Below are 26748 nucleotides of genomic sequence, written 5' to 3' on the forward strand. Positions count from 1 at the left end.
CAACAATAGATCCGTCCAGCTACTATGGTAGATTGTTGGAAGGGCAATAAATTCAAGATTAAAATTTCAGAAGAGATAAGCCAGGATCATGGTCATATGGTCTGAACTACACAGTTTGGCATTCTAAACAGAACAGTTGTAACAAGATATGGGTGAGCCTTTAAATTTTTATGTGGGTATTTGGTATGAAAGAGACTTGTAAAAATAAAAAAATAAAATGCATGTGGGGAAAGCTCTGAGCTTATTAGGACACTGCTACCAACACCTAGGTCTATTATATTTTTAAACACAGAACTGGCTCAAGGTAGCCATAAGAAAACCAACACACTAGGTGTTGACACCATCAGAGGATTTGGAATGCCAGCAAGCTCTATTTTCAGCAACTACCACATCCTTAACTAGCACGTTCCCATTTGTGGGGGACGGAGCTAGGAGGAGGAAATTTTCACTTTTCCTTTGACTTATATTCTGCCAAAGGCTAACTTCATTTGAAAAAAAAAATTCAACCTCCTAGAGACGTAGATCTAAGCTATCTCTGTGATTAAAAAGCTGGAAAAAGTTTAGGAAACTGTTGTATGAGTCTAAATGACAAAATCTAGTAATAAATGGCCATTAAGTAAGGTGACCACAAGGCAAGTTTGTTGCCCAGGACAATCCCAGTTTATGCCTGCTGTTGTAGCTGATGAATTAAGTCTGTCTTTTCAAGATATACTCATGTGGATGTTAAATTATGGTGACTTTCATTATTATTTGCTACAATTTAATAAATTTAAATGAACATCTGAAATTGTTCTTAGGGCCATCACTAGCATTAACATTTAGTCAGAGAACCATGAGGTTCTGTTGGCAACCAATTCGTCAATTTGGATATATCAATACCTAAATATATCAAGCTGGCCGGGTGCAGTGGTTCATGCCTATAATCCCTGCACTTTGGGGAGGCCCAGTGGGAGGATCGCTTGAACCCAGGAGTTACCTGGACAACACAGTGGGATCCCGTCTCCACAAAAAAAAATTGTTTTAATTAGCTGGTCATGGCGGTACCAGCTACCTGGTGGGAAGATCACATCAGCTCAGGAGTTCAAGATCAGCCTGGGCAATCCGCTGGGACCAGGCCTCTACCAAAAATATTTTTTTGCCAGCCATGGTGGCTCACGCCTGTAATCGCAAAACTTTGGGAGGCCGAGGCAGGTGAATCTTGAGCTCGAGTTCAAGACCTGGGCAACGTGGTAAAATCCTGTCTCTACAAAAATTAGCCAGAAGTGGTGGTATACTTCTGTAGCCCCAGCTACTTGGCATGCTGAGGTGCCCAGGGGGTCAAAGCTGCAGTGAGCCATAAATGTGACAATGCATCCCAGCCTGAGTAATATAGTGAGATCTTGTCTCGGGAAAAAAGAAAAAGAAAAAGAAAAAAAAGTTCTTTTAAATTACCCAGGTATTGTGGTGCACAGCTGTGGGCCCAGCTAAGTGGGAGGCTGAGATGGGATGATCATTTGGGCCTGGGAGGTTGAGGCTGCAGTGAATCGTTACTGCACCAATGCAATCCAAGCCTGGCCAACAAAGCAAGACCTTGTCTCAAAAAAGTATATGTATCTATCTTGAACTGTTAACTGACCATTTCAAAAATAGTGAAAATAGCCATTTTTCTTGCTGCTCTTTCCTACTCCTTAATGGATTCCATTAGACAGCTATCTAGCCAACCACCCAGAACAACACTGGTGAATCATATGCCAACCTTAGTCCCTCCTAGAAGTTGTATGTCTATATCTGGCCGGGTGCGGTGGCTCACGCCTGTAATCCCAGCATTTTGGGAGGCTGAGGCAGGCGGACTACCTGAGGTCAGGAGTTGAAGACCAGCCTGGCTAATATGGTGAAACTCTGTCTCTACTAAAAATACAAAAATTAGCCAAGCATGATGGCCCAAGTCTGTAGTCTCAGCTACTCGGGAGGCTGAGGCAGGACAATCACTTGAGCCCAGGAAGCGGAGGCTGCAGTGAGCCAAGATCGCGCCACTGCACTCCAGCCTGGATGACAAGAGCGAAAATCCATCTCAAAACAAAAAAAAGTTGTATGACTACATCACTAACCTAACAACTTAATAGCATTCACTAAGACAAAGGTGGCCGGGGGTGGTGGCTCACGCCTATAATCCCAGCACTTTGGGAGGCCAAGTCTGACAGATTGCTTGAGTCCAGGAATTCCGAGACCAGCCTGGGCAACATGGTGAAACCCCATCTCTACTAAAATACAAAAGAAATTAGCTGGGCGTGGTGGATCGCGCCACTGTACTCCAGCACTCCAGCCTGGGTGACAGAGCAAGACTCCATCTCTCCAAATAAATAAATAAATAAATAAATAAATAAATAAATAAAATTTAAAAACATACAAACAAACCAAAAAAACAGCTACTTGAGAGGCTGAGGTGGGGGAATCACCTGAGACTGGAAGGTAGAGGCTGCAGTGAGCCAAGATCGCACCACTGCACTACAGCCTGGGGGACTGAGTGAGACCCTGTCTCAAAAAAAAAAAAAGGAAAAAGATAAAATTGAGGAGAAAATATTTTAAAGCTACTTTACAGAAATGCATAGCATCAGCCATATCCCAGTACAGACATTATGATAAACTACGGGGCTTTTCTTTTCTTGAGACAGGATCTCCCTCTGTGGCCCAGACTGGAGTGCGATGGTGCAATGTGGGCTCACTGCAACCTCCACCTCCCAGGGTCAAGCGATTTCCCTCCTCAGTAGCTGGGACTAAAGGCACGAGCCATCACAGGCCGGCTAATTTTTGTATTTTTAGTAGAGACTGGTTTTCACCATATTGGTCAGGATGGTCTCAAACTCCTGACCTCAGGGGATCCGCCCACCTCGGCCTCCCACAGTGCTGGGATTGCAGGTGTTTGAGCTGCGGAACCCGGCTGGGGCTTTTCTTTTTTTGGTTGTTTTTTTCTTTTGCTTAAAGAGGTGACATCTGTCTACAATAAATCATGTTTTTTAAGAATCTGTATGCGAATAAACATTCTGACAGTACCTAAACTTCACCTCATTTTAATTTCGCTGTGCCTTGAGATGGGATTTTATCTCTGAAAAAAACCATCAGGTTTCTTTAGGAAAGTGAAAAGATTTTGTCTACAATTCACCATGGATATTAGTCATCACAAACATCAAGATGTGAAGTAGATGCTATTAGAATTGTTAAAGAACAAGCATCAAGCATACCCTACTCAGCCCCTACTCCCCTGAAAGGCACCACCTTACTTCACAGAGGTCTTCTGAGTGGCTGAGAGTAAGTGTACCGATCTGATCTAAAGGTCAGCAGACACTAAGTTCTGGCTTTACCATTTAATAACTGATTAGCCATATGATCACAGAAAAATCTCTCTCTCAAACTCACTTTCTGGAACCAGAAAATAGGAGTAACGCTCTACCTGCTTCAATCTTGTTATATAAATTAAAAACTTTTGTCAACGTGGTCTGTGAACTGAGGTACTGCATAATGTCATATACACATATGTAAAGTTTAGGCCAGAGGCAGTGACTCACACCTGTAATCCCAGCACTTTGGGAGGCCAAGGTGGGAGTCCAGGAATTCAAGACCAGCCTGGGCAACATAGAGACCTCAAATCTACAAAAAAAAAAAAAAAAAAAAATACACAAAAATTAGGCCGGTGCAACAGTCCCAGCTACTCGGGAAGCTGAGGCAGGAGGGTCACTCGAACTCTGGAGGTCGAGCCTGCAGTAAGCTATAATAGTGACACTGCACTTCAGCCTGGGTCACAAAGCAAGACCCTGTCTCAAAAAAAAATTTTTTTTTAATTTAGCCTTCCCATAAATACATACACCTAATACGTGCCCATTAAAAAATTAAAAATTTAGGCCAGGTACAGTGGCTCATACCTGTAATGCTAGCCCTTTGGGAGGCTGAGGCGGGAGGATCACCTGAGGTCAGGAGTCAGAGATCAGCCTGACAAACATTGTGAAACCCCATCTCTACTAAAAATACAAAAATTAGCCAGGTGCGATGGCGGGCGCCTGTAGTCCCAGCTACTCGGGAAGCAGAGGCAGGAGAATCGCTTGAACCCAGGGGGCAGAGGCTACAGTGAGCCGAGATCCTACCACTACACTCCACCCTAGGTGAGAGAGCAAGACTCTGTCTCAAAAAACTAAATAAAAATAAAAATGTAGCCTTTACTCCATGCTTGTCATTACTGTTTGTGTACACAGTGTTCTTGAAATATAAAGAAAAAATATGCCTGCAGTATCAGTCAACCTTACAGTCATCCATGAAAAAAAAAAAAAAATCAGGCCGGGTGTGGTGGCTCACGCCTGTAATTCCAACACTTTGGGAGGCCGAGGCAGGCAGATCACCTGAGGTCAGGAGTTCAAGACCAGCCTGGCAAACATGGTAAAACCCTGTCTCTACCAAAAACACAAAAATTGGCTGGGCGCGGTGGCTCACACCTGTAATCCCAGCAGTTTGGGAGGCTGAGGTGGGCAGATCACCTGAGATCAGGAGATAAAGACCATCCTGGCCAACATGGCAAAACCCCGTCTCTACTAAAAATACAAAAAATTAGCCGAGTGTGGTGGCACGCGCCTGTAGTCCCAGCTACTTGGGAGGCTGAGCCAGGAGAATCGCTTGAACCCGGGAGGCGGAGGTTGCAGTAAGCCGAGACCACGCCATTGCACTCCAGCCTGGGTGACAGAGCCCAGTGGTAGAAGGGATTTTTAACACTACGTTACTCAGTTCTGTCTATGCATTTAAGAAGGAGAAAAACAAACTTTACTCCAGAAAGTTAGTCCATTAACTGAAACAGCAATGGAAAATTACTGGCCTACAGTCAAAGAACTGGTAGTTAATCTAAATACTTCTAAACTTATTAACAACGTTAATTTACTACTACCTATTTTTTTCCTAACAAGACCGTAGTAAAAAGTTCATTCCACACATGGTCCCTTCCCTGTTCTTCACTAACTAGCAGAAGAAGCTAGCTAGAGATGAGGATCTGGTGTTTTAAAAGGACAGCTCTCAGCGGGCTCAGTGGCTCATGCCTGTAACCCCAGCACTCTGGGAGGCCGAGGCGGGCGGATCACCTGAGGTCAGGAGTTCGAGATCAGCCTGGCCAACATGGCGAAACCCCATCTCTACTAAAAATACAAAATTAGCCTGGCATAGTGGCGGATGCCTGTAATCCCAGCTACTCTTGGAGGCTGAGGCAGGAGAATCGCTTGAACCCAGGAGGTGGAGGTTGCAGTGAGCCAAGATCGTGCTATTGCACTACAGCCTGGGCCACAAGAGCAAGACTCCGTCTCAAAAAAAAGACAGCTCTCGACCAGGCGCGGTGGCTCAGGTCTGTAATGTCAGCACTTTGGGAGACTGGGGTGGGCGGATCACCTGAGGTCGGGAGTTCGAGACCAGCCTGACCAACATGGAGAAACCGTGTCTCTACTAAAAAAGAAATACAAAATTAGCATGGCATGGTGTCACATGCCTGTAGTCCCAGCTACTCGGGAGGGTGAGGCAGGAGAATCGCTTGAACCCTGGAGGTGGAGGTTGCAGTGGGCCGAGATTGTGCCACTTCACTCCAGCCTGGGAGACAGAGCGAGACTCCGTCTCAAAAGAAAAAAAAGACAGCTCTCAAGTAAATGACTCAACAGATGCATTCCTAGTGAATCCAACATGACCATCAAAACTTCATCCTACCTTCCATGAAGCCAATCTTGATAGGGAAGAGACTAGGAAAAGACAAAACCAACAACAGCCCCACAAGCCCAAATGTAGTTTATTGTTATCCCTCTGCTCCCCAAAAACGGGTAAACTCTTCCCCTCTATATTCCCCGTTTTTTATTGTTGTTGTTGTTGTTGCCCAGGATGGAGTGCAATGGCGCGATCTCGGCTCACCGCAACCTCGGCCTCCGGGGTTCAAGTGATTCTCCTGCCTCTGCCTCCCAAGTAGCTGGGATTACAGGCACCCACCACCCCCGGCTAATTTTGTATTTTTACTACAGACGGGGTTTCTCCATGTTGGTCAGGCTGGTCTCGAACTTCTGACCTCAGGTGATCCACCTGCCTCAGCCTCCCAAAGTACTGGGATTACAGGCATGAGCCACCGAACCCGGCTTTTTTTTTTTTTTTTTTTGGAGACAAGAGTCTCGCTCTGTTGCCCAGGCTGTAGTGTAATGCCACAATCCTGGTTCACTACAACCTTCACCTCCCGGGTTCAAGTGATTCTTCCACCTCAACCTCCTCAGTAGCTATGCCCGGATAATTTTTTTATTTTTGTAGAGACAGGGTTTCACCATGTTGGCCAGGCTGGTCTTGAACTCCCGACCTCAGGTGATCCACCCGCCTCGACCTCCCAAGGTGCTGGGATTACAGGCGTGAGCCACCCCACCCGGCCTTTCTTCCCCAATTTCTTGTACTATTTCATATACGGGACAGTAAGAGCTGTTTGAGAAATGCTAAGAAATAATGGACTTGCTTAATACGGTTTCAAAGGAGGTAAAAACGATTCGAATAGACTACTGGCTTGTTAAAGTGATGAGATGCTAGATTTAATCTTCAACTCCCAGCCCCAAACTTAAATATTTCCTGTGACCCAAAATTGTCGTTTTCCTGAGCACAGCTTAGCTCTTCCTCCAGTACTGTTAAATAATCCATATAAATTGATTCCAACGCCCCAGGATAGAATTAAATGAGGATACAAAGAAGTTTAGGCACTAATTCAACACAGCAAGCAAAATAAAATAAGCCTGCTGCAGTAACAGAGAGATAAAAGGGCAGCTGGAAACCCAGCATTTGGGTACAAGTACCCAATAAAGAAATCCTGCCAATACACTGTCTTACCTTCTTCCACCCCGACACCTGCTAAGTTCTGTTTGGTGACCAGAACTCCGGGAAAACTTTGCCACCAGAAACAAAAAAATACCGCACTCAATAAAGGAATGGACACAGGTAGAGGACACAGGTAGAAATTCCTGGTTTCTGTCTCCTCCTCCTCCTCTCCTATCCACTGAGTCCTACCTTATGCCCCAAGTCACAGCAATAGCTCCTCACCTTGTAGATCCTATTTCCTTACCCCTTTAGATCCTGAAGGGGACACCTAACATTAACAACTGTAATGATGTGGCTGTATCAGAGCCCTATGTTCAATAACCAGTTAAGGGCTCTGGTCAGAAATCCTCACCACTCACATCAAAAATATAATTATCACTAACCTGTACTTTATTTGGAAACTACAATCACAAGCTTTCAAATCAGTTTTTTAAAGGAGCTTTCAAAAAGAAAAAGACCTTTCCTCACATCCTTTCTAGTTATCACAGCAAGTTTACTTAAAAAGCCCCAATACCCACAAAATAGAAAGCATTCAAGTACAATTTGTTTCCTCCCAAGAACACTAATAGATTAAGAGGGGAACATCTGGAGATGAGGGGGCGGAGGAGGAGACTTCCAATACAAGCACATTCATATCTGTTTGATTTTTAAACACTGAAATAAAGACAAAGCAGACCTTGAGCTGTACTTCCCCATCTTATCCCCCTCCCTCTCCCAACAAGAACCTTGTTCAATACAACTAGCAATTTAAGAATTTACAAGACGAAATTTAGTTCACTGTATTTCCTAAATATGAGTTCTAGAGGCCTTGTCTTATTTTCAAATCCCTGAATCCTTATTTCTGATGATAAGGGGGACTAGCCCTGAAGTTATTCACATGACTAAATCTGCATTTCGAGGAAAGCAAGGGCCCTACTTAACATTTTGAAATATAGGTAGTTTAATTAGGAAAAAAATCTAAGGATCAAAGATACCTGATTCCAACCATGTCTCACCCCACCCTACCACGCAAAAGCATTAAAACCACAGGACCCACAGACATGACTTTTCGTTTAATACTACAGTATCGCACAATTATAAATGTGAGGGTATTTCAAAGGGTGGATTGGGAGAGAGGATTAAGAATAAACTTCCTGACAATGACTGGACAGACACAATGGATATTCGATAAAGTTCTGAAAAAGGACTGGAGAACCCATTAGGGGCAAAAGAACAACGAACAAAGAGGACCTACTAAAATTTCTACATAAACCCATTTATTTAAAACGGAAAAAAAGAAAGCAACAGGATCTTCAACCTTCATAACTCAAAAACCCCAACCTCAGCCGAGCGCCTGGAATAGGTTAAGATCCCCCACGAAGTACAGACCAGCATTCCGAGCCTGCAGTCAACCAAAATACGGTTACTGAACACTATTGGAAATAACTTTATTTCAACAGGTCTTTCCATTTGTCATGATGGTGCGCACACACTGTAAAGTCATCGTTTTCACAAACGGGTGGACGGAGGCTCGGGCTCTACAAAGGCTCGAACTCTCAGAGTCGTGGCCTCCTGGTCTCCTGGTTCTATCCATCAGAACCCACGGGTGATGGAGCCGGAGAAAGGTTACAGGAACTTCGAGGTCTCCTGTTTTAAGTCTGAGGAAAGGGAGGGAGTGAGGATTTTCTGGGCCTCCCCAGAAGACGACGAGGAGGAAAAGCCCCAAAACCCCTCACTACGAGGTGCCGGCCTACGGGAAAGAAACCCGATCGCAGCATGGGAGCCTGCCACCGCCCGAAGACGAACTGCAGTGATTCCCACTCACCCCTCTCCCCCCACCATCATCCACGACTGTCCCCCACCTCAGGCCTGAGGAAGCCCATCGCTCTCAAAGGTTCTCCTTTGTGAGACTCCACGGCCGCCGCCCCACACGGGGCCTCCGGGGAAAAGCCACCGCCCCCACCCGCCATATTTCCCTGAAAGGCGCCCGCGCTACAGCTCCCGGTCTTCGCTCTCTCCCGTGTAGCAGGTGCTGCTTCCCCCGTCACCCCACCCAATTGTTCTCCACATCCCAAGGCCGTCCCAGAAGCTCCCATGAGGGTGGCTCGTTCGGAGACAGCACCCGCCATCTCCTCCCCCTCCCCCGCCCCGGGACTCGCCCTCCCCCCAGCCGCCATTTTACAACCAACTCCTCCACCCTGTCGCCCCGGCCTCCCGGCCCGCGAGTTATTAGCAGCTAAGGACGGCGAAAGGGTCACATTCCAGGGCATAGAGCCTCCCATAGCCCCGCGAGCTCCCAGGCCATTCCCTGCTTCCCGAACCCAAGCCCCCGGGCCAGGCTCGCAGACGATGCCGCCATTTTGTCTCCTGTTCCCGGCCTCTGTGGGCGGCGGCAGAGGGTCCGAGAATTCCAGCCCCCCGTTGCCCCCCCAACTCACCGTCGTATCGCTCAGCCTGCTCGGCCAGCTTCGCCTGGTACACCAGATCCTCTCGATCATCCATAGCGGCAGCGGCTCCGGCAGGGTCTGCGCGACGGATGGAAGCGGATACTGTCTCCAACGCTCTCAGCCTCTCGCTCCGCGTCCGGGCAGCAAAAATGGCGGCGCCTCAATCCGGGACTTCCGCCTGCGCACGCGGACAACTGCTCAGCTCTATGGCAACCGCTCCCTGGCAACTGGCGCGGGGGGCGGGTCCTGGAACTCGGCGCCCGAAGAGGCTGGAACGAGCGCACGAGACGCCTCTCTGTCGGCTCAGCGGGCGCCGGAGCCCAGAGGCGGGAACTGCGACTGCCGAAAGGGAGCGGCCCCCGGGGAACGAGAAGGGCTGAGGCGGGGCCGGCCGGGACTGCTCCTGAAAAAAGCCAGCGAGAGACCTGGGTCAGACCGGGGCCCGAGGCCCGACCTGCGGAAAAGAACGACGGAGGCTGTAACGGTTTCTGTCATGGCAGGTCTTCTTTCCCGAAATCTGCGGCTGTCACTACCGCGCCCTGGTTTTCTTTTCTTTTTTCTTTTCTTTTTTTTTTTTTTTTTGAGACGGAGTTTCCCTCTTGTTCCCCAGGCTGGAGTGCAGTGGTGCGATCTCTGGTTACCACAACGTCCGCCTTCCCGGGTTCAAGTGATTCTGCTGCCTCAGCCTCTCGAGTAGCTGGGATTTCAGGCCCCCGCCACCACCCCCAGCTTTTGTATTTTTAATAGAGATGGGGTTTCACCATGTTGGCCAGGCTGGTCTCGAACTCCCGACCTCAGATGATCCGCCCGCCTCGGCCTCCCAAAGCGCTGGGATTACAGGGGTGAGCCACCGCGCCCAGCCCGCGTCCTAGTTTTCTCGGCCAAGCCTTTCATGGGCCTTTTTCAGACACTTTTAGACTCAGGGTAACGAACTGGGCCCTGGCCGGGCACGGTGGCTCATGCCTGTCATCCCAGCACTTTGGGAGGCCAAGGCGGGAGGATCACAAGGTCAGGAGTTCGAGACCAGCCTGGCCAATATAGTGAAACCCCGTCTCTACTAAAAATACAAAAAATTAGCTTGGCATGGTGGTGCATGACTGTCATCCCAGCTACTCAGGAGGCTGAGGCAGGAGAATCTCTTGAACCCGGGAGGCGGAGGTTACAGTGAGCCGAGATCCTCCCATTGCACTCCAGCCCAAGCGGCAGTGAGAGACTGTGTTTCAAAAGAAAAATTATATATATATACAAAAATTAGCTGGGCGTGGTGGTGCATGCCTGTAATCCCAGCTACTCCAGAGGCTGAGGCAGGAGAATCGCTTGAACCCGGGAGTGGGAGGGTGCAGTGAACCGAGATCACACCATTGCACTCCAGCCTGGGCAACAAGAGCACAACTCTGTCTCAAAAAAAGAAGAAAGAAAAAGAAAAAAAATGAACTGGGCCGTGTTATAGTTGTCAGGGACAGGGGAGCTCCAGTTTTCACGCCTCAACTTTCCCCTCACACTGATCTTTTTCTTCTCCTGTTTAACCTTTTTCCCTCCCTAGGCCCACTATGAATAGGAGCAGGGAATTTGTTAGATGAGGGTGGTGTGGAGTACATGGTACAAAAGAGTTGGACCAAGATCAAATAAAGATTGTGGAGGCAGGAATAACTCAGTGAAGATTGCTTCAGTTTCTGGCGCTTGGGAGGCCCATGCGGAAGGATAACTTGAGCCCAGCCTGGGCAACATAGCGAGACTCCATGTCTATAAAAACCTTTTTTTTTTTTTTCATTTGAGTCAGCATCTCGCTCTGTTGCCCAGGCTGGGGTGCAGTGTCGTGATCTCGGCTCACTGCAACCTCCGCCTCCCAGGTTGAAGCAATTCTCCTGCCTCAGCCTCCCAAGTAGCTGAGACTACGGGCACGTGCCACCACACCCGGCCAATTTTTTGTATTTTTAATAGAGACGGGGTTTCACCGTGTTAGCCAGGATGTCCTCGATCTCCTGACCTCGTGATCTGCCCACCTCGGCTTCCCAAAGTGCTGGGATTACAGGCGTGAACCATATCTTAGCAGTTTCAGAGGCTGAAGCAGGAGGATCTCCTGAGTCCAGGAGGTTGAGGCTGCAGTGAATTGTGATTGCACCAGTGGACTCCAGCCTGGATAACAGAGCGAGACCCTGTCTCAAAAAATAAAGTGGGGAGAGGGAGGGATCTTGCCACGTTGCACAGACTGGCCTTAAACTGAGCTCAAGCAATCCCACCTTGGCCTCCCAAGTAGTTGGGAGACTACAGGCTTGCACCAACGCACCCAATCTTGCATCCTATTTTGTGGCCAAGGGAGCTGTATGATTTTGCGTGGAGGATGATGTCATCATAGTTATATTTCAGAAATATTAACAAATATTCCATAGCAATGATTAAAGAGGAGGATAACCGAACGTAATACATGGGAGCAATGAAAATAGAAAGGAAAGGATAAATAGGAATAGCACTATAGAGGGAAGCCACAAGCAGCTGATCAGATTGCAGCTCTTTAATTTTTTATTTTTATTTTTTATTTTGAGACAGTCTCACTCTGTCGCCCAGGCTGGAGTGCAATGTCACAATCTCAGCTCACCACAACTTCTGTCTCCCGGGTTCGAGTGATTCTCCTGTCTCAGCCCCCCAAGTAGCTGGGATTACAGGTGTGCCCCACCACGCCCAGCTAATTTTTGTATTTTTAGTAGAGACAGGGTTTCACCGTATTAGCCAGGCTGGTCTTGAACTCCGACCTCAGGTGATCCTCCCACCTCAGCCTCCCAAAGTGCTGGGATTACCAGCGTGAGCCACCGCACCTGGCCCAGATTGGAGATCTTATAATAAAAATTGACTTTCCATCTTTCCACCCTGAGAATATTAACAAAAAATGGGAATGCTAGGAACACTTGCTGATGGAATGCAGAGAAAGACAAAGTTCCTTTTAGCACATGTTGGTTCAGAGGATCAGGGATCCGCAGGTACCCAAGGATCACCCAGGTACAAATGACCACGAAGGAGTTGTAAAAGGGGACACGCATTCCAAATAGAAGGGAAGCTGTTGGCCGGGCACAGTGGCTCACGCCTGTAATCCCAGCACTTTGGGAGGCCAAGGCGGGCAGATAATGAGGTCAGGAGTTCGCGACCAGCCTGACCAAAATGGTGAAACCCTGTGTCTACTAAAAATACAAAAAGTAGCCGGGCATGGTGGCACGCGGCTGTAATCCCAGCTACTCAGGAGGCTGAGGCCGGAGAATCACTTGAACCTGGGAGGCAGAAGTTGTGGTGAGCCGAGATTGTGCCACTGCACCCCAGCCTGGGTGACAGAGTGAGACTCCATATCAAAAAAAAAAAAAGAATAAAAGGAGATGTCAGTCGTATTAAATTCTGCAGAGACATAAGTCAGATTAGCACTGAGGGAAAGCCATTGGATATAGCGATTAGGTCATTAGTGACCTTCAAGAGGAGTTTCGAAATGGTGTTGGAAGCCAGATTGCATTTGGTTGAAGCTCAGGGAAGCCGAGAAAGTGGAACTGGTAAGCGTAGGGGTCTCCTGAGAGGAGCAGTGAAGACAGACAGGTAATTTGAGAGCAATGAGTGGCCAATAGGGGTGGCCAAATTAAGGATTTGGTCCACACATTCACAAACCTACCTACAAAGACAGCTCTGCTGCCGGGTTGATTACAGGGGCTGCCGTGGCTATGCAGCTGTCTGTGCTGGGGAAAGAAGCTATCGGCCGTCTCTTTCACAAAGAAGCTTCTGTACAGTGTCTCCCCAGACCCACCTAAGTCTCTCCAAAAGTGCCTCTTCCTACGTAACTGCTGAGACGGCAGAAACCCTACACGTAGATTGCTGCTGTGACTGCACTGCCCGTTCTCTCAATACGTGGAACTAACGGGCAGACATGGTTGATAAGGCACCAAAAATAGACACAGAAACATTTTTGATGTAGCATTCGGGATTATAAACAGATATAAAACATCCTGGTGCTGCACAGAGGTGGCTGTCGTGATACGGTCCTGCGCTTTTCACGGCTGCCGCGGCCATAGATACTTCACTTGCTATTGAAACTCCTTTGAAACAATCTCCACGTCATAGATCACAACCCCAAGTGTAAGTCTCCCTGCCTGATTGAAAATTTGCTTTAATAAGAAACAAGAACTCACTCAGTCCGTCCGGAGAGCCCCTAGATATGTGGCAGTGTACTAAGCACTATCAGAAGGAAATAAGATGTTAAAAAATATCATTAACCAGGCTCGGTGGCTCACTTCTGTAGTCCCAGCACTTTGGGAATCTGAGGCGGGTGGATCACCTGACGTCAGGAGTTTGAGACCAGCCTGGCCAACATGGCGAAACCCCTTCTCTACTAAAAATACAAAGGCCGGGCACGGTGGCTCACGCCTCTTATCCCAGCACTTCGGGAGGCCAAGGCGGGCGGATCATGAGGTCAGGAGTTCGTGACCAGTCTGGCCAACATAGTGAAACCCCATCTCTACTAAAAATACACAAAAAATTAGCCGGGCATGGGGTTATAATCCCCATGTAATCCCAGCTTCTCAGGAGGCTGAGGCAGGAGAATCACTTGAACCCGGGAGCCAGAGGTTACTGTGAGCTGAGATCATGCCACTGCACTCCAGCCTGGGTGACAGAACGAGACTCCATCTCAAAAAAAATAAATAAAATAAAAATAAAAATACAAAGATTCGCTGGACATGATGGTGCACACCTATAATCCCAGCTACTCGGGAGGCTGAGGCAGAGAATCGCGTGAACCTGGCGGGAGGAGGTTGCAGTGAGCCAAGATCATGCCACTGCACTCCAGCCTGGGTGGCAGAGCAAAACTCTGTCTCAAAAAAAAAAAAAAAAATCAATAGACTTTATGGTATTTAAAAAAAAAAAAAAAAAACCCAGGCTCAGCACAGTGGCTCATGCCTGAAATCCCAGCACTCTAGGAGGCCAAAGTGGGAGGATCGCTTGAGACCAGGATTTCAAGACCAGCCTGGGCAACACTGTGAGACCCCCATCTCTACAAAAAATTGTTGGATGTGGTGGCATGCACCTGTAGTCCCAGCTACTCCGGAGGCTATAGTGGGAAGATCGCTTGAGCCCAGGAGGTGGAGGCTGCAGTGAGCCATGATCACAGCACTGCACTCCAGCATGGCCAACAGGGCCAGACTCTGTCTTCAAAAAAAGAAAAAAGAAAAAGAACAAAGAAGAAATAAAAAAAATCTATGCACACTTGGTGGCTCATGCCTGTAATGCCAACACTTTAGGAGGCTTAGGTGGGGGGAATCGCTTAAGCCCAGGAGTTTGAGACCAGTGTAGGCAACATACTGAGACCTTCTCTTTACTAAAAATACAAAAATTAACGGCACGGTTGTGTGTGCTTGTAGTCCCAGCTACTTAAGAGGCTGAGGAGAGAGAACTGCTTGAACCCAAGAGTTGGAGTTTGCAGTGAGACTTGATGACACCACTTTACTCCAGCCTGGGTGACAGACACTTTGTCTCAAAAAAACAAAACAAGGCCTGGCACGGTGACTCACGCCTGTAATCCCAGCACTTTGGGAGGCCGAGGCGGGCAGATCATGATGTCAGGAGTTCAAGACCAGCATGACCAACATGGTGAAACCTCTTCTCTACTAAAAATGCAAAAATTAGCCAGGTGTGGTGACATGTACCTGTAATCCCAGCTACTTGGAAGACTGAGGCAGGAGAATCGCTTGAACTAGGGAGTCGGAGGTGGCAGTGAGCCGAGATTGAGCCACTGCACTCTAGCCTGGCGACAGATCAAGACATCGTCTCAAAAAAAAAAAAAAAAAAAAAATCCATACCTAAAGTGATTTGAAATGACATGTTTATTATGTTTCAAATTTTCCTATGTCTGGTTCTAGAATCTTTCTATGCATTTCCTCTGATCTGTTTGTTCTTATGTCGATAAGATGTTAAATATAATACCATTATAGTACGTTTTTATATCTGGTAGAACATTTTTTCCTTCAAAATTTCACTGATTTTGTACTTTTACTCTGCTAGATGAACTTCAGAATCAACTTGAAAAGTTCTCACGGCCGGGCGCGGTGGCTCATGCCTGTAATCCGAGCATTTTGGGAGGCCGAGGTGGGCGGAACACGAGGTCAGGAGATCGAGACCATCCTGGCCAACACGGTGAAACCCCGTCTCTACTAAAAATACAAAAAAATTAGCCGGATGTGGTGGCGGGCGCCTGTAGCCCCAGCTACTTGGGAGACTGAGGCAGGAGAATGGAATGAACCCGGGAGGCGCAACTTGCAGTGAGCCGAGATCGCGCCACTGCACTCCAGCCTGGGCAACAGAGCGAGACTCCGTCTCAAAAAAAAAAAAAGAAAAGTTCTCTCAAGACCCATGTAGGTTTTTTGGGGGCTGTTGTGAATTTATAGATTAATTAAAAGACAATTGGAAATTTTTTTTCTTTTCTTTTCTTTCTTTTCTTACTTTTTTATTTTTTATTTTTTGAGACAAAGTTTCACTCTTGTGGCCCAGGATCGAGTGCAGTGGCACAATCTCGGCTCACTGCAACTTCTGCCTCCCGGGTTCAAGTGATTCTCCTGCCCCAGCCTCCCAAGTAGCTGGAATTACAGGCATGTGCCATGACGCCCGGCTAATTTCTTGTATTTAGTAGAGATGGGATTTCACCACGCTGGCCAGGCTAGTCTCAAAATCCTGACCTCAGGTGATCCACCTGCCTCGCCCTCCCAAAGCGCTGGGATGACAGACTTGAGCCACTGCACCCAGCCCAAGAATTGGAGATATGTTCAAAAATGAGTTTTCTCAGGAAAATTCTCCAATTTTATTCCAGTCTCCTTGCTGAAATGATTTTTTTGTTTTTTTTTGAGACAAAATCTCACTCTGTTGCCTAGGCTGGAGTGCAGCGGCACAATCTCGGCTCACTGCAACCTCTGCTCCGGGTTCAAACGATTCTCCTGCTTCAGCCTCCTGAGTAGCTGGGACTACAGGCGCACGCCACCACGCCTGGCTAAATTTGTATTTTTAGTAGAGATGGGGTTTCACCATGTTGGCCAGGCTAGTCTTGAACTCCTGACCTCAGGTGATCTGCCTGCCTCGACCTCCCAAAGTGCTGGGATTACAGGCATGAGCCACTGCGCCCGGCCTGAAATGATCTTAAGCACAATTGTGTGGTTAGATGTATAGAGGTCTCACATGTTTCTAATTAACTTTGTTCCCAAGTATTTGGGAGGCTATTGATATTATAAATGGGCTCTCCCCCATTTTATATTTCTTTTTTTCTTTTTTTTTTTTTTGAGACAGAGTCTCGCTCTGTCGGCCAGGCTGGAGTGTAGTGGCATGATCTCAGCTAACTGCAACCTCCGCCTCCCGGGTTCAAGCAATTCTCCTGCCTCAGCCTCCCGAGTAGCTGGGATTACAGGTATGTGCCACCACACCCGGCTAACTTTTGTATTTTTAGTAGAGACAGGGTTTCACCATGTTGGCCAGGCTGGACTTGAACTCCTGACCTCAGGCAATCCGCCCACCTTGGCCTCCCAAAGTGCTGGGATTACAGGCGTGAGCCACCACGTCCGGCCCTATTTTATATTTCTGATTGATCTATACTTCCACTGATATATACAAAAATCACTTTTTTTTTTTTTGTATAGACGGGGTTTCGCCATGTTGCTCTGCCTGGTCTCAAATGCCTGCGCTCAACAATCTGCCAGCCTCAGCCTCCCAAAGTGCTGAGATTACAGGCATGAGCCACTGTGCCCAGCCCCAAATCCATGATTTTTGATAGTTATCTTGTACCCAACTGCCTTACTGAACTCTGTCTTATTAGGTTTTTTTTTTTTTTTTGAGACAGAGTCTCACTGTGTTGCCCAGGCTGGAGTGCAGTGGCACGATCTCGGCTCACTGCAACCTCTGCCTCCCAGGTTCACGCCATTCTCCTGCCTCAGCCTCCCTAGTAGCTGGGACTACAGGCGCCCGCCACCATGCCCGGCTAATTTTTTTTTTTTTTTTGAGGTGGAGTCTTGCTCTGTCGCCCAGGCTGGAGTGCAGTGGCGCGATCTCAGCTCACTGTAAGCTCCGCCTCCCGGGTTCACACCATTCTCCTGCCTCAGCATCCCGAGTTGGGACTACAGGCACCTGCCACCACGCCCGGCTAATTTGTTGTATTTTTAGTAGAGATGGGGTTTCACCGTGTTAGCCAGGATGGTCTCGATCTCCTGACCTCGTGATCCGCCTGCCTCAGCCTCCCACAGTGCTGGGATGACAGGCGTGAGCCACCACGCCCAGCCAAGTTCTTATTTAATTCTAACTTCTTTCTGCATTGACTTGGAGCTTCAGAGAAGTATTAAATAAGAGATATAATAATGGGCATTATTGAATTCTATTGAATACTTGATTTTAATAGGAATGACTAGTGTTTCACCATTGAGGTTTACTATTGGTTTCTGATAAATAATTTTTTTTTCTTTTTTTGAGATGGAGTCTCGCTCCGCCGCCCAGGCTGGAGTGCAGTGGCACGATCTCGGCTCACTGCAACCTCCGCCTCCCAGGTTCACGCCATTCTCCTGCCTCAGCCTCCCGAGTAGCTGGGACTACAGGTGTCCACTACCACGCCCGGCTAATTTTTTGTATTTTTAGTAGAGACAGGGTTTCACCATGTTAGCCAGGCTGGTCTCTAACTCCCAATCTCAGGTAATCTGGCTGCCTAAGCCTTCTAAAGTGTTGGGATTACAGGCATGAGCCACTGCACTCGGCCCTAATTTTTGTATTTTTAGTAGAGACAGGGCTTCGCCATGTTCGCCAGGATGTTCTCGAACTCCTGACCTCAGGTGATCTGCCCACCTCAGCCTCTCAGAGTGGTGGGATTACAGGCGTGAGCCACCGCGCCCAGCCCCTTCCTGCCTTTTTCTTTCTTTCTTTTCTTTTCTTTTCTTTTTTTTTTTAAAGATGGAGTTTCACTCTTATTGCCCAGGCTGGAGTACAATGGCGCAATCTCGGCTCACCACAACCTCCACCTCCCGGGTTCAAGCAATTCTCCTGTCTCAGCCTCCCTAGTAGCTGGGATTACAGGCATGTGCCACCACGCCTGGCTAATTTTGTGTTTTTAGTAGAGAAGGCGTTTCTCCATGTTGGTCAGGCTGGTCTCGAACTCCCAACCTGAGGTGATCCGCCCGCCTCAGCCTCCCAAAGTGCTGGGATTACAGGCATGAGCCACCGCGCCCGACCATTTATTTTTCATATCATGTATGAAAAGATGACAACTCTGGGCTGTTTGTCATGTAGAGTATCTCACACTCTGGACTTTTTTTTTTTTTTTTTGAAACAGGGGGTCTCGCTCTGTCACCTAGGCTGGAGTGCAGTGGCGCAATTTCCGCTCACTGCAACCTCCGCCTCCCGGGTTCAAGCCATTCTTCTGAACTCAGCCTCCTCAGTAGCTGGGATTAAGGCGCCTGCCACCACGCCCAGGTAATTTTTGTATTTTTAGTAGAGATACGGTTTCACCATGTTAGCCAGGATGGTCTCGATCTCCTGACCTCGTGATTACAGGTGTGAGCCACCGCACCCGGCCCTCTGGACTTGTTTCTTTGCTTCCTTGTGATGCTATTTAAATTGTTTCCTATTCCTTAAATTTCCTGTAAAGTGGTGGTTGGATGACAGCCAGGTTCAGGTTTGGTTTTTTTGTTTGTTTTTTGCCAGAATACCTCAGAGGTGGTGCTTGCTGCAAGCTTCCCTTGGCCTTATTGTGCTAAGACTGACAAGTGACAATATTTAAAGAACATGTTTGCTGGGGCCGGGCACGGGGGCTCATGCCTGTAATCCTGGCACTTTGGGACGCTGAGGTGGGCAGATCAGCTGAAGTCAGGAATTGGAGACCAGCTGGGTCAACATGGTAAAACCCCATCTCTAGACAGAGCAAGACTCCGTCTCAAAAAGCAAAACAAAATAAAAAGAATATGTTCATTGAGAAACAATTTCCACACCATGAATTCACATATTTTGAGCAAGAATTCAATGAGTTTTAGTCTATTGCAGAGTTATCCCGCCATCGCCACAGTCTAATTTTGGAGCATTCCCATCATACTAAAATCAAACTTTGTGCCCATTTACAATCAACCTCCATTCCTACTCCCAGCCCTAGGCAACCACTAATCTATTTCCTATCTCTATAGATTTGCCTTTTATAGAAATAAATCATATTTTGTGTGCTTTGTTTTCCTGGTGACTTCTGAATTCAATGTAGACATATTAACCTCACTGAGTCTTTGTTGTTTTTCCTTGCTCCCGTTTCTCTCAATTCCTCATTGATTTATTCTGATCCATTAATAAGAGTTGTGTCTTTAGTTTTGTGCTGACTTCATTTTGCTGCGTTGCGTACCCTGTGCCCTTGCATATTCTTTAGTAACCAGCTCTGTGCTAACTTTCATTTGAATATCAGGGCCCTGTTGGCTCATAAGGAACTTTTGTGGGACTCATTAAAAAAGGTACCCCTGCTAAAGAAATGCCCTCGTTTGAATTAAAAAATGATCCTGCTGGGTGCGGTGGCTCACACCTGTAATCCCAGCACTTTGGGAGGCTGAGGCAGGCAGATCAGCTGAGCTCAGGAGTTCAAGACCAGCCTAAGCAACATGGCGAAACCCCGTCTCTACTAAAAATACAAAACATAGCCAGGCGTGGGGACAGGTACCTGTAATCCCTGCTACTCAGGAGGCTGAAGCAGGAAAATCGCTTGATCCTAGGAGGCGGAGGATGCAGTGAGCCAAGATTGCGCCACTACACTCCAGCCTGGGCGATAGAGTGAGACTCCATCTCACAAAAAAAGAGGGTCCTTCCCAGCAGTAAGGGAGGCTGAGGCAGGAGGGCTGCTTGAGCTCAGGAGTTCTAGACCAATCTGGCCAACATGGTGAAACCCCCATCTCTATAAAAAAATAACAAAACTTAGCTGGGCGCGGTGGCGCGCACCTGTAGTTCCTACCAATCACAAGGTTAAGTTGGGAGGATACTTTGAGCCCAGGTGGTCGAGGCTGCAGTGAGCTGTGACTGTGCCACTGCACTGCAGCCTGGGTGACAAAATGAGACCCTGTCTCAAACAAACTAAACAAAAGTGATGATCCTGCAAGCAGACAAAGCCTGCTGGAGTTTCGGCTGGCCTTGTGCCTTGCTTTGATCAATAGAATGCAGGGGAGTTCGGCGGCTGCACCTTCTGGGAAGCAAGGAGCACCTCTGCTCGGCAGCTGTGCAACTCTCCAGGTGTGACGTGGCAGCCTTGTGTGTGACCTTTCTGCCCTCCCCAAGTTTGCATTTTCTTTTTTTTTTTATTTTTGAGACGGAGTCTCGCTCTTTCACCCAGGCTGGAGTGCAGTGGCGCAATCTTGGCTCAGTGCAACCTCTGCCTCCCGGGTTCAAGCCATTCTTCTGAACTCAGCCTCCCGAGTAGCTGGGATTAAGGCACCCACCACCACACCCAGCTGCTAGTTTTTTTATATTTTTAGTAGAGACGGGGTTTCACCGTGTTAGCCAGGATGGTCTCAATCTGCTGACCTTGTGATCCACTTGCCTCGGTCTCCCAAAGTGCTGGGATTACAGGCGTGAGCCACTGCGCCCGGCCCCAAGTTTGCATTTTCAACAGTAAAGTTTACTTTTAAATTAAAAGATTTAAATTGGGGAAAATAACAAAAAGAATGTAGGGGGACTGACATTGTGTCAATTCCACGGTTACACCTTAAGAGACCTTGGTCTCTTGGAACCCTGCCAATAGCCACGGACTCAGTCCAGGCTGCCCTGCTGGAGGATGGGAGACCACAGGAAGTAGAGATAAACTGTGTCAGCTGAGGGCCATCCAAGATCAGCCAGCCCCCGCCAATCAGCATCTGACCTCATCCACGAGTGAAACTGGCCAAGACTTGGAGAACTGCCCAGCTGAGCCCAACCCCAGCTGCTGACCTGTGTAATTATAAGATGGCTAAGTGATTGTTATTTTAAGCCACTAAGGATTGGCATGGTTTACTTTGCAGCAAAAGCTAACTGATAGAGTAACTTTGTTTGTTTGTTTGTTTGTTTGTTTTGAGACAGAGTCTTGCAGTGATGCTCAGGCTGGAGTGAAATGGTGTGATCTCAGCTCACTGCAACCTCCGCTTCCTGGGTTCAAGTGATTCTCCTGCCTCAGCCTCTCAAGTAGCTGGGACTACAGGTGCGTGCCACAACGCCCGGCTAATTTTTTTTTTTTTTTTTTTTGAGACAGAGGCTTGCTCTTTCTCCCAGGCTGAGAGCAGTGGCATGATCTCGGCTCACTGCACCCTCCACCCCCCAGGTTCAAGCAATTCTCCTGTCTCAGCCTCCCAAGTAGCTAGGATTACAGGTGCCTGCCACTAGGCCCAGCTAGTTTTTGTATTTTTAGTAGAGACAGGGTTTCACCATGTTGGCCAGGCTGGTCTGGAACTCCTGACCTCAAGTGATCCACCCGTCTTGGCCTCACAAAGTGCTGGGATTACAGGCGTTGAGCCACCGCGCCCGGCCTAATTTTGTGTTTTTAATAGAGATGGCATTTCGCCATGTTGGTCAGGCTGGTCTGGAACTCCTGACCTCAAGTGATCCACCCGTCTTGGCCTCCCAAAGTGCTGGAATTACAGGCATGAGCCACTGTGGCCGGCCTTAATTTTTCTATTTTTATTAGACATGGGGTTTCACCATGTTGGCCAGGCTAGTCTCGAACTCCCAACCTCAGGTGATCTGCCCAAGTTGGCCTCCCAAAGTGCTAGGATTACAGGGGTGAGCCACCATGCCCACATGGCTTTTGATGACCTCTAGCCCACCTATTCTGTTTTCACTTTTTGGTTCAGAATACAACCCCTGGGTATCTGCTGTGTCTAGCAGGGCTGGGTGTTGGGAATACAACAATGAGTAGCCGTGGCCTTGTGATGGACACACTCACGGGCAATCTCAGCTCAGTGTGAGGTCATGGCAGTAAGTGCATGTTAGCAAGACAGGACACAGGACAGGCACCTAACCCAAATTAGGACATTAGATAAGACTGATGTTTGAAAATGAGATAGTTACAGTGTCCAAAAACCCAGAGGAGAGAGCAGGTGGGTCAGGTAAAGACAGGGCAAGAAATTCAGTGTGGTTGGAGCCCAGAGCACCGCAGGGAGAGTGAGGAAGATGAGGCTGGGAAGGGAAGGAGGAGCTCGAACCTGAAGAGCTCCGTTTCCCTTTGCAGAGAGTTTAGACACTGGCTGAAGGAGAATATAATCTAATAGGAGATGATATAAAAGCTCACAGGGGCTGCAATGTGGATGGACTGGAAGGGCCAAAACTAGTGACAAGGAGCCCAGTTAGGCAGCTGTTGAGGTCATCCAGACAAGAGGCGCTGGCAGTTTGAACTACGGTGGCAGGAGTGGGGAGGGAGGAAAGTGAACTGTGCAGGACTAAGGACTTGGTAAATGGCCAGCGAGAGCAAAGAGGAGAGGATTGCCTCCAGAGTTGTGGCCTGGCCAACAGTGATAGACATTGAGATAGGAAAGCTGAACAAGGAGCAAATGGGGAGCGGGATCATCAATTTGTTTTTATTTTTGAGATGGGGTCTCACCCTGTTGCCCAGGTTGGAGTGCAGTGGTGCGATCGCGGCTCACTGCAACCTCCATCTCCCGGGTTCCAGCGATTCTCCTGCCTCAGCCTCTCGAGCATCTGGGACTACGGGCACCTGCCACCATGCCTGGCTAATTTTTTAAAATTATTTTAGTTTATTTTATTTAGACAAGTCTTGCTCTGTTCCTCAGGCTGGAGTGCAGTGGCACAATCTCGGATCACTGCAACCTCCGCCTCCCGGATTCAGGCTGTTCTCTGCCTCAGCCTCACGAGTGGCTGAGATTATAGGCACCTGCCACCACGCCCAGCTAATTTTTTTGTATTTTTAGTAGAGACAGGGTTTCAGCATCTTGGCCAGGCTGGTTTTGAACTCCTGACCTGATCCACCCGCCTCGGCCTCCCAAAGTGCTGGGATTACAGGTGTGAGCCACCGCACCCGGCCTTTTTTTTTTTTTTTTTTTTTTTTTTTTGAGACAGAGTCTCGCTCTGTTGTCCCAGCTGGAGTGCAGTGGCGTGATCTTCGCTCACCGCAAGCTCCACCTCCTGGGTTCATGCCATTCTCCTGCCTCAGCCTCCACAGTAGCTGGGACTACAAGTACTCGCCACCTTGCACAGCTAATTTTTTGTATTTTTAGTAGAGATGGGGTTTCACCATATTAGCCAGGATGGTCTCGATCTCCGGACTCGTGAGCCGCCCGCCTCGGCCTCCCAAAGTGCTGGGATTACAGGCATGAGCCACCTTGCTCAGCCTAATTTTTAAATATTTTTACTAGAGACAGGGTTTCACCATGTTGGCCAGGCTGGTCTCGAACTGACCTCAAGTGATCTGCCCACATCGGCCTCCCAAAGTGCTGGGATTACAGGTGTGAGCCACCGTGTCCAGCCTATTTTTATTTTTTAGAGACAGGGTCTCACTGTGTTGCCCAGGCTGGTCTCGAACTCCTGAACTCAAGTGATTCTCCTGCCTCCGCTTGCAAAGTGTTAGGATTACCGGCATGAGCCATCACGCCCAGCCGGGATCATGAATTTGGCTTGGAATATGTTGAGCGTGAGGTGCCTTCACCACTTCCAAATGGAGACGTCCATCCAGCGAGAACTGATAGTTTTGTTTTTTTTTAACAGACAGGGTCTTGAGCCAGGCGCAGTGGCTCACGGCTGTAATCCTAGCACTTTGGAAGGCTGAGGCGGGCGGATCACCTGAGGTCAGGAGTTCAAGACCAGCCTGGCCAACACGGTAAAACCCCATCTCTACTAAAAGTACAAAAATTAGCTGGGTGTGATGGTGGGCGCCTGTAATCCCAGCTACTTGGGAGGCTGAGGCAGGAGAATTTCTTGAACCCAGGAGGTGGAGGTTGCAGTGTGGCAAGATTGTACCACTGTAGTCCAGCCTGGGTGACAGAACAAGACTCTGTCTCGGAAAAAAAAAAAAGAAAAGAAAAAAAGAAAATACGATCAAGAACCTCACTTTGGCCAGGCACGGTGGCTCAGGCCTGTAATCCCAGCATGTTTGGAGGCCAAGGCAGGTGGAGCCTTTGAGTTCAGGAGTTTGAGACCAGCCTGGGCTACATAGCAAGACCCCATCTCTTAAAAAATAGTAATTTAAAAAAACCTCAAAAATTAGCTGGGGATGGTGGTGTGCGCCTGTAGTCCCAGCTGCCTGGAAGGCTGAGAGGTGGGAGGATCGCTTGAGCCCAGGAGGCAGAGGTTTCTGTGAGCTGAGATCATGCCACTGCACTCCAGCCTGGGCAACAGAGTGAGACCCCATCTCAAACAAACAAAAAACAAAAAAAATCACATTCAGCCGGGAATGGCAGCTTACACAGATAATCCCAGCATTTTGGGGGGTTGAGGCGGGAGGATTACTTGAGCCTAGGAGTTCAAGACCAGCCATAGCAAAACCCTCATCTCTACCAAAAATTAAAAAACTAGCCAGGTGTGGTGGTGCGCAACTGTCGTCCCAGCTATTTTGGAGGCATAGGTGGGCAGATTGCTTGAGTCCCGGAGGTCCAGGCTGCACTGAGTCCGGGTTGCACTGTCGCATCCCAGCCTAGGCAATAGTGAGTTTTGTCTCCCAAAAGAAACAAACAAAGGGCCGGGCACGGTGGCTCACGCCTGTAAACCCAGCACTTTGGGAGGCTGAGGCGGGCAGATCACAAGGTCAGGAGTTCAAGACCAGCCTGGCCAACATGGTGAAACCCCATCTCTACTAAAAATACAAAAAATTAGCCAGACGTGGTGGCACACACTGGAATCCCAGCTACTTGGGACGCTGAGGCAGAAGAATAGCTTTAACCTGGGAGGTGGAGGTTGTGGTGAGCTGAGATGGCACCATTGCACTCCAGGCTGGACAACAGAGCAAAACTCCATCTCAAAAAAAAAAAACAAAAAAAAAACACTCATCACATTCATTCCTTTTTTCTAAGTATCATAGATTTTTTGCTTGTTTGCTTTTTGAAACGGAGTCTGGTTCTGTCGCCCAGGCTGGAGTGTAGTGGTGTGGTCTTGGTTCACTGCAACCTCTGCCTCCCAGGTTCAAGAGAGTCTCCCACCTCAGCCTCCTAAGTAGCTGAGATTACAGGCATCCCCCACCATGCCCGGCTAATTTTGTATTTTTATTTATTTATTTTTGAGACAGTATCGCTCTGTTGCCCAGGCTGGAGTGCAATGGTGCGATCTCAGCTTACTGCAACCTCTGCCTCCCTGGTTGAAGTGATTCTCCTGCCTCAGCTTCCCGAGTAGCTGGGATTAAAGGCACCTGCCACCACACCTGGCCTTTTTTTTTTTTTTTTTGAGATGGAGTCTCACTCTGACGTCCAGGCTGGAGTGCAGTGGCGTGGTCTCAGCTCACTGCAAACTCCGCCTCCCAGGTTCAAGCCATTCTGCCTCGGCCTCCGGAGTAGCTGGGACTCAGGCGTCCGCCACTACGCCCGGCTAGTTTTTTGTATTTTTAGTAGAGACGGGGTTTCACCGTGTTAGCCAGGATGGTCTCCATCTCCTGACCTCGTGATCCACCCGCCTTGGCCTCCCAAAGTGCTGGGATTACAGGCGTTGAGCCACCGCGCCCAGCCAATTTTTTGTTTTTTTTTTTTTTTTTGCTAGAGATGGGGTTTCACCGTGTTAGCCAGGATGGTCTCGATCTCCTGACCTCATAATCCACCCACCTCGGCCTCCCACAGTTCTGGGATGAGGCGTGAGCCACCGCGCCCGGCCTGCTCTGTTTTTGAGCTTCACTTCTAGATGGCTAAAGTTTCTTTTTTGCCTCTACCTTATCTCCCATTTCACAGTCTTCAAAACATGGGTGGCAACAGCACGCCACTTTCTCCGCCTCTCCGTCAAACTTAGCAGGGTTAATGGTTATTTTCACATTTTCTTCTATACCGGCCCCCTCTCATCTTTTCATACCTGTAAGAGGAACAGAATTTAACCTGGAAGTCCAGGTCATAAAATACGACAGCTGGTATGAATACTGTAGACTATATAAAAGAACACGCCATTCAACAGGGTTTTTTTTGGTTTTGGGTTTTGTTTCAGACAGGGTCTTACCCTGTCGCTCAGGCTGGAGTGAAGTGGCACAATCTCACTGCACCGTCAGCCTCTTGGGTTCAAGCAATTCTTCTGCCTCAGCCGCCTAAGTGGCTGGGATTACAGGCGCACGCCACCACACCCAGCTAATTTTTTTTGTATTTTTAGTAGAGACAGTGTTTCACCATCTGGGCCAGGCTGGTTTCAAACTCCTGATCTCAAATGATTCCACCGCCTAGGCCTCCCAAGTGCTAGGATTACAGGCATAAGCCACTGTACCTGGCCTGCTTTCAGGCCTTTATATGATTCTTATGGTCCGCTCAAATCAGTATTTTATGACTCATACTCATGGAGACCTTTAAAAATATCACCAGGCCAGAGGCCGGGCGCA

The 26748-nt window shown here is 48.3% G+C and overlaps 1 protein-coding gene across 3 annotated transcripts in view; it reads right to left on the reverse strand.

The window, feature by feature from the left end:
• The window catches only part of YWHAE (tyrosine 3-monooxygenase/tryptophan 5-monooxygenase activation protein epsilon), a 69146-nt gene extending 42912 nt beyond the window's left edge, over window positions 1-26234 (reverse strand). The window contains exons 1-2 of one of the 3 annotated variants that reach the window (XM_063700898.1): window positions 26101-26234; window positions 9252-9663 (exon numbers count right to left, since the gene is read on the reverse strand). In XM_063700898.1, coding sequence (XP_063556968.1) covers window positions 9252-9315 — 64 coding nt within the window. In that variant the 5' untranslated portion in view covers window positions 9316-9663; window positions 26101-26234. Of the gene's footprint in view, window positions 1-9251; window positions 9710-26100 lie in introns of those variants that run through there. The other 2 variants (XM_031003281.3, XM_031003282.3) reach the window with 2 other exon arrangements.
• Window positions 26235-26748: the final 514 nt, after the last annotated feature.

This window comes from Gorilla gorilla, chromosome 19 (assembly GCF_029281585.2).
Source record: "Gorilla gorilla gorilla isolate KB3781 chromosome 19, NHGRI_mGorGor1-v2.1_pri, whole genome shotgun sequence".
NCBI classification, from domain to species: Eukaryota; Metazoa; Chordata; class Mammalia; order Primates; family Hominidae; genus Gorilla; species Gorilla gorilla.